Source organism: Drosophila yakuba, chromosome X (assembly GCF_016746365.2).
Source record: "Drosophila yakuba strain Tai18E2 chromosome X, Prin_Dyak_Tai18E2_2.1, whole genome shotgun sequence".
In the NCBI taxonomy this organism is placed as follows: domain Eukaryota; kingdom Metazoa; phylum Arthropoda; class Insecta; order Diptera; family Drosophilidae; genus Drosophila; species Drosophila yakuba.
The window spans coordinates 14,162,666-14,170,035 of NC_052526.2; the positions used below are offsets into that span (position 1 = coordinate 14,162,666).

Consider the following 7,370-nt stretch of genomic DNA (forward strand, 5'->3'; position numbering starts at 1 on the left):
TAATAATATCAATAACATGTATATGAATTACAATATAAAATTGACGATTAAGAGCCGTGCTGCTCCGTGCCCAATCGATAACAACTATCGATAATGCCGCACACATGCAAGCCTGCACTTAATTTTCTCTCTCCTCACCAGAAATGAAAAACAACACAATTGTGTAGTTTCTTGTCTTGTCTTGCTCAATTTGCCGACGAATTGTATGATAATGAGCACACCGGCGAAAAATAACAATGGAACTGGACTGGAGGACGTGAATATACCAGGTCAGGCCTACTTGCGCGAAGCCCTGACCTCCTGCACTGATCCCTTGAAGGCCATCGAGAGTTTCCAGGTTTGTTTACGTTGCACCGCAAAATGGGCGCCAAAAGTTCCGGTGCGTTTATTTATCCAAATACCACCTGCATTTTTAGCTTGAGAATGGTGTACTGTTGCCTTCATTGCGCCCCATGTTGCCTTTACTCGATTTGCACGGTGTGCGCCGCCTGGACTTCCATACCTCGCTGATGGAGGAGCTGCGCGACAAGCTGATAGCTCACATCAACGAGATGGGCCAAAAGGAGCCCCGGGAGCGGGACAAGAAGCTGAAGGAGCTGCTCGTTAAGAGCTTCCCCGTCGTTCGGGTCAAGTCACTGCGTCCCGTGGTCATGGCCATACTTAGGAATACCCAGCACATCGATGACAAGTACCTAAAAATCCTCGTGAGGGATCGTGAACTGTATGCGGACACGGATACGGAAGTTAAGCGGCAGATATGGCGTGATAATCAATCGCTATTTGGTGACGAGGTGTCACCTCTGCTCTCACAATATATTCGCGAGAAGGAGCACATCCTGTTCGATCACACCAACCTGAATAATCTGTTCTTCCAGCCAACGCCCAAGGTGCGAAGGCAGGGTGAAGTGGTCCAAAAGTTGGCCAACATGATTGGCACAAGTGTCAAGCTGTACGATATGGTGCTGCAGTTCCTGCGCACTCTATTCCTGCGCACCCGCAATGTCCACTATTGCACACTGCGTGCAGAGCTACTGATGGCCTTACACGATCTCGAGGTGCAGGAGATCATCTCTATAGATCCCTGTCACAAGTTCACCTGGTGCTTGGACGCCTGTATAAGGGAGAAGAATGTGGACATTAAACGTTCGCGGGAGCTCCAGGGATTTCTGGACAACATCAAGCGCGGCCAGGAGCAGGTTTTGGGTGATCTATCCATGACTTTGTGCGATCCGTATGCCATCAACTTTCTGGCCACGTCGGCCATCAAGATATTGCATCACTTGATCAACAACGAGGGCATGCCGCGTGACAATCAGATACTCATCCTGCTGCTGAGGATGTTGGCCTTGGGTTTAAGTGCCTGGGTGATGATCGATTCGCAGGACTTTAAGGAGCCCAAACTGGACTGCCAGGTGGTCACCAAGTTTTTGCCCGCCCTCATGTCCCTAATGGTAGACGACCAGTGCCGCAGCTTGCACGCCAAACTACCGCCGGACGAGCGTGAGTCTGCGCTGACCACCATTGAGCATTCGGGACCAGCGCCGGATGCCGTGGAGGCGTACATTCAGGAGAGTTCCGTGGCCAGCATATTGGCCATGTACTATACGCTGCACACGGCACGCCTGAAGGATCGCGTTGGTGTGCTGCGCGTTCTGGCCATTCTGTCCGCCTGTAAGGACGACCGCGCGTACGAGGATCCCTTCCTGCATTCTCTGGTAAGCAGTTATATTAGCGCTTCTACTATTTACATTTCTTACTTAATTACTTGCCTCTACAGATTGCCCTACTCATACCCATGAGCGAGGAGTTTGCCACGGAGGACTTCTGCACCACGCTCTTCGACGAGTTCATATTTGCCGGACTGACGCGCGAGAATGTGACCTCGCGTCACATGCTGAAACTGCTGTGGTATGTGCACAATAAGCTGCCCGCCGGTCGTTTGGCCACATTGATGAAGGCCATGCAGCCGACGACGGCCCACAACGAGCACATTCACAAGTTGTACGAAACGCTGCAGGAGAGGATCGGAACCGGGGCGGCGGAGACGCCGGTTATTGAGGCGCCGCCCATGGAATTCGATTCGCCGCTTAAGAGCGTGCCCACGCCAGGACCGCACTATAATGTCCAATAGCTAGAGGCACCGGCAGTCGCACCACCAGCGGCTGTCGTCGGATGATGATGGTTATTAGTGATCATGATGATGATGATGATGATGAGCGGGGTTCATTTATGTGGCCACCTTCTATACTTTTTTGAGCGGCCGGCGGGATGGCAATCCCCAATTAGCATGCATGCGCAAATCATAATTCTACTGTTTAGATTAAGCAGAAGGCACTGCGACCGAGCAATCGGATATAGTTTACATATTTACAGATGTATGGCTTTGTTGGCAGGCAACAATCGGTTGTCGCTGGCTATTATATATATTATATATTACTGTTACGCTAGTGTAACGATCGATTCTAGTACACAATATAGAGTACAAATCTAAGGCAATGTTTTCTTTCGGTTTCTAGGTTTTTAGAAGGATTATTGGTTTCAATTTTTACTCAACTTTAATGATTTGCATAACTGACGTTTCTTTCGGACAGGAAGAGTATAAAGGACCTAATGTAATTCGGTATAAAAGGTTTTACAATTAACGCTTATAGCTTAGGGAAATACACACAATTAAGGAGTTTTATTAGGGATAGGAGTCTTTCGTCTCATGTCTGCTCTGTTTCAGCGGCTTTGGCACTGGAAACTGGAGCAGATCCCGCTACGGAGGCGGCAGGAGATGTGGAAGCAGCCCCACCGGACGTGGACGCTGGCGATACTTCCACGGGAGAGGTATCCAACGGAGGTAGTGAAGATGAGGCCGACAGAAGCTCATCATCTATGCAGACGGTGGGCGAGTCTAGAGTTTGTATCTCTGGCGAGAGACTAGGTGCAGGCTGTGGCACAGACAGCGATGACGAGGACGATGACGATGAGGACGAACCGGAACCGGAGGTTGACGATGATGAACCTGATGAAGAAAGTGAGCTGCTGGTTCTGGTGGTCGTCGTAGTGCTTGTGCCGGTTGTCACAGCCGCTGGTGATCCCGATCCACCAGCAGCAGCTACTGCTGTTGCACCATCTTTTTCTGCGACCTCCTCACCGGTTGCCTCATCTCCGATGGCGCCTGATCTGGGAGATGAGCCCGCTGAAGAGGCCGCTTTCGGCTGTGGCGGAGCGGGTGTGGCAAAGATATCCTTTTGCCTCTCCGACTTGCACTCCCTTAGCAGCTCTGCGTACTCCGAGTGCAGGCGATTCCATTCGGAATGTGGCTTCAGCGTATCCAGAACGCACTGCATTAACTCCAACTTTGGCACGAACTAGAAAGAGAGAGAGAAAAGTACTGATGTTATAAACAACGTGATTACATATAGATAGACCACTCACCTGTGATAATCCCGGCTCCGGCATGCTGAGCAGATCGTCCAGGAACACACGCATCCGCTTCTCGGAGCCGTGGGTGGCCAGCTGGAACGTGAGCATCTTGTGCCAGTGCTGCAGTTCATCCAGCGACTGGAGCGCCTCGCACAACTTGATCTGGTTTTCGATGAACCTGATTTTTGCGCTCTGCTGCCAGCTCTCCGAATGCCTCCTAAAATATATACAAAGTATTTCGTTTAGAATCTTTGGTTTACATGGGGATGAATGGTTAGCACTTACAACTCCATGCTACCAGTGAAACTAAAGTAATTCTGACTGCTCGCCTGCATGCTGAGGAGCGGAAACTTCTGCTGCATTTGGTCCATGTCCCTGGGCAGAGTGCCCCTAATTCCATGGTACATGATCGCATCCTTGGTGGCCAGCACCAGCCACGATTGCAGGCTCGTTGAGTACGAATACGAGTTGCCACTGGGAAAACCAATCAAGGGCATTCCCTGATTCGTAACCGAGAACTGCACGGCCGTGCCATGCTTGTTTAGCAGCTCCAGGCAGCCGGCCGCCAGGCTGATGACCTTCTTGGCGATATCCCATATCCGCAGCAATCCGCACTCGGTCAGCACACCCACCAAACTGTTGTCCGGACTCTGGAATGAATGGCAGTTAGTAAAAGTAGCTTAAGATTCCAATTATTGCGACTGGATTGTGTGGCTTTCTCAAGTCAACAATCAAGTCGTGATATATAGGCTGCTTTATAAAAATGCTAGTTATCCAGACTCACAAAGGCGCAATGCACTGCCGAACTGGTCAGCGAGATGGCGGGAAAGACTGGACAGCCTGTCTCCATGGAAATTAGTCGCATGCTCCCATCCAGAGAGCACAGCATGGCGTACTTTCCACACAGATTCAGATTGACCAGCGGAGATCCAACGTAGAATTCCCAAAGCATTTCCTTCGAATCCGATGCAGTCACCTTGGCCAGCATACCGTGTTGTGTCTTTAGATGGCCATTCGAGACATGCAGACGATAGTCCAGAGCGGCCTTAACGAACTCACTCTTTCCGGTGGCCGTTACATTGAGATTGCTGGGACCACTGGTGCTACTTTGGTGCTCCTCAAGCCGTGGAGAGCGTGGCAACTCATTGGTCTGGCCGGGATCAAAGGGCAGTGATTGACGGCGCTGGCTGGCAGGTTGGGTTTTCAATCTGGAATCCAAGCGACCCAGATCCGATTTACTAACCAATGGCTCCAGTGGCATCAACGGCGTGGCAGCGCTCTCCGTTGGAGCAGCAGACGAGACCGCTCCGGCTGCTGCCGAGCAAGAAGTTAAAGCTGTTGCGGCCGATCCACTGCTAGACACTATGTTCATGCTCAGCGATGTGGGTCCATCTTCGTGGAGAGGTATAAACATGGGAGTGATTCTGCGTTTGCCATCCTTTGTCCTCGTTTCCGTTTGCTTGCTTATGGGTCGCTGGTTGGCCTCGCTGTTGTTATTGAGCGGGAATTTAGTGGGCTTGTCGCCCTGAGGCAGCAGCAATCTCTGCGGATGCTCCAAGAGCGGTGCATGCTTGCCCAGACCATTGACATAGTTCTGGCCATACATCTTGCGTATAATGGCATTCTTTTCATCCTCGGAAATGGCCTTGCCAAGTTCCTCTTCGGTGAACTTTAGGCAGGCTATGCTGCCATCTCCACTGCAGGCCATCAGCAGGCATTCCTTGGGGCCCCACGACAAATCGAGTATGCTATCGTTGAACAGCTCATGGATGACAATCATGGGTCGCTGCAGGGCGGTCATCCAAACGGATAGCGAACGATCGCGCGAGCCCACAGCCAGGCAGCAGTATTGCAAGGGTTTGCTGGGACTGCCATCGTTATCCTGCCGCCTCAGTATCGAATTGTGAAACCTAACGCACGTAACCGCCTTGCGATGACCCACGAAATCCTTATCGCACTTCCAGCCCTCACGCTCAATAATCTGCGCGGTGGGTCCGCCGCCATTCATCGCATGTGCGGACACCAAATACTGGCCATCCGGTGACCAGGACAGTCTCAAGATATGCGTTGTACCGCCGCACTCCTCGAACGGTTCGGTTATCGTGTGCGACAGATTCCAGTCCATGGTGTTCCAGATCTTGATGCTCCGATCATCCGATTGTGAGGCCAAAAAGCGACCCAACGGATCCCAGGAGACGCCCTTCACCAGACCCGTGTGTCCTTTTAGGGTGGCCACCGAATGTGGAAATGCCTGGGCATCCCAGATGATCACCGTGTTGTCAATGCTGCAGCTGGCCAAATAGACATCGTTGGGTGACCAGGCCAAATCGAGAACATCGCCATCATGACCGCGCAGTGTGTAGAAGCATTTCCACGATTCGTGATTCTTTTGCATGCCGCCGGTGCCGAAAACACCACTCGAACCGGCAGACTTGCGCCAGATCATGATGAGCTTATCGTCGGATCCCGAGGCCAGATTCTGACCATTCTGCGACCAGCGCACGCAGTTGACACAGGCCAAATGCTGGTCCATTTGGCACAACATCTTCGGTACGTCCGCATCGCATTCCGCCTTGTCGGAGAGCACCGGCAGCAGATTCCAGATGACCACTCGTCCGCAATCGCTGCCCTGGCCGCCAGTGGCGAATTTCGTGCAATCCTGATGGATATCCACCGAGAATATCTGTTTGTCTGCCGGTCAAAACATGGGGTTGGATTAAATCTGAACTCACCAATTGGAAAAGCCGGCTTTTACGGTTTTGCCGCATTTAGCGCACTTACCATCGTGATGCACCCAAGCCGGCTTAAGGAGCCGCATTTACGATTTACTTCTAAATGTTAGCTTTAGAGTGCAATAAAGTTGAGATGAAGTTAAGTTTATTTTATGACTAAAATTGTTGATAAACTACCGCTATATCGGTATCGATACCGATACCCGTCACTTCAAACTTATCGGCATCGAGAGGCACTGTTATCGTTGCCGAGCTATTTGTTTCGATAACGTGCTGGTCATCAAATGGTCACACTGAAAAGGGCGGGAAATTTTCAAATATATTGAAATGGTATATTTATGGCTTGCAGTTTTAAGTACTTTGCATGTCACTAAGAAATGTTAGTTCTCTAAAAACAACACATATGTTGTTTCAATTTATGCAATTTCAATTCTGCATCATGCTTATTAGAAAAGACCGCCATTTGTTATAAATTCTTGTGCCTAAATTACAAATATCAAACATTGGCAGCATTTCTTTGTTCAGACCTTGTAAAAGTTATCATTTTTTATATTTAAATTATAGCTCCTCCTTTTTAAGGCACCTCGCACGCTATAGGACCCACTTTTTCTAGTTTATTTTTTTCATAACTCGGTGGGTGGAGTGAAACTAACGAAAGGAAACGAACAACGGCAATAATGCCGAAAGTTTTCCTAAGCGCTCGACTGCCATTGGTCTCCTTCTGTTTCGTGGGCGTGGCTGGGGAAAATGGAATGGGGGTGTTGAGCTGGTGGGCAGCAAATGAATCAAAACAAGACTAATATTTTGAGAAGACGAACGCCAAGTTTATCCAGCGATTTAGCTGCGAAATTGCTTTTGCAAAATGTTCACTCATTTGCTTAATTTGCATGCGTGGCAATTGTCATTCAAAATATGTTGTTTGCCCAATTGTTTGTTTGCCTTGTCAGTTTGGGGAGGGGTGTATTCAATTCATACAATGCAAATCTCAAGCCGCCAATTGACTGGCAATCCAAACTGTCTCAATAAAGTGAAAAGCGAAATCACTTTACCTGGGACAATTTGCAATCCAACGCATCTGTCGCCGGCAACATGTGGCGCCAATGATGTCCCTCTAACGGTCCCCTTCCCCTTTCACTGAGTTTTCCCACCGATTTTTCCCACCCCATTGCTGGAATGCCACTTGACAATTGTCAACAAAGCGCACGTAAAGCGATTACAGTCTGCGTG

The 7,370-nt window shown here is 49.8% G+C and overlaps 2 protein-coding genes across 2 annotated transcripts; one reads left to right on the top strand and one right to left on the bottom strand.

Annotated features, from left to right (window-relative positions):
• The first annotated feature begins 128 nt into the window (after window positions 1–128).
• Window positions 129–2,491, top strand: LOC6525411 (negative elongation factor B). Its single transcript, XM_039372901.1, has 3 exons — window positions 129–337; window positions 417–1,715; window positions 1,778–2,491. The coding sequence occupies exons 1-3, from the start codon at window positions 206–208 to the stop codon at window positions 2,129–2,131; spliced, it is 1,785 nt and encodes a 594-aa protein (XP_039228835.1). The 5' UTR covers window positions 129–205; the 3' UTR covers window positions 2,132–2,491.
• Window positions 2,492–2,536: 45 nt separating this feature from the next.
• LOC6525412 (protein HIRA homolog) lies at window positions 2,537–6,349 on the bottom strand. Its single transcript, XM_002101211.4, has 5 exons — window positions 6,193–6,349; window positions 4,196–6,102; window positions 3,697–4,061; window positions 3,424–3,628; window positions 2,537–3,356 (listed from the first exon to the last, which is right to left on the bottom strand). The coding sequence occupies exons 1-5, from the start codon at window positions 6,227–6,229 to the stop codon at window positions 2,706–2,708; spliced, it is 3,165 nt and encodes a 1,054-aa protein (XP_002101247.1). The 5' UTR covers window positions 6,230–6,349; the 3' UTR covers window positions 2,537–2,705.
• Between the last annotated feature and the right edge of the window lie 1,021 nt (window positions 6,350–7,370).

Coding starts and splice junctions, on each gene's coding strand:
- LOC6525411 (XM_039372901.1), top strand. CDS start 206: ATGATAATGAGCACACCGGCGAAAAATAACAATGGAACTGGACTGGAG. Junction 338..416: donor AGGCCATCGAGAGTTTCCAG/GTTTGTTTACGT, acceptor CTGCATTTTTAG/CTTGAGAATGGTGTACTGTT. Junction 1,716..1,777: donor ATCCCTTCCTGCATTCTCTG/GTAAGCAGTTAT, acceptor TTGCCTCTACAG/ATTGCCCTACTCATACCCAT.
- LOC6525412 (XM_002101211.4), bottom strand. CDS start 6,229: ATGCGGCTCCTTAAGCCGGCTTGGGTGCATCACGATG. Junction 6,103..6,192: donor GGCTTGGGTGCATCACGATG/GTAAGTGCGCTA, acceptor TTTGACCGGCAG/ACAAACAGATATTCTCGGTG. Junction 4,062..4,195: donor CGGCAGTGCATTGCGCCTTT/GTGAGTCTGGAT, acceptor CATTCATTCCAG/AGTCCGGACAACAGTTTGGT.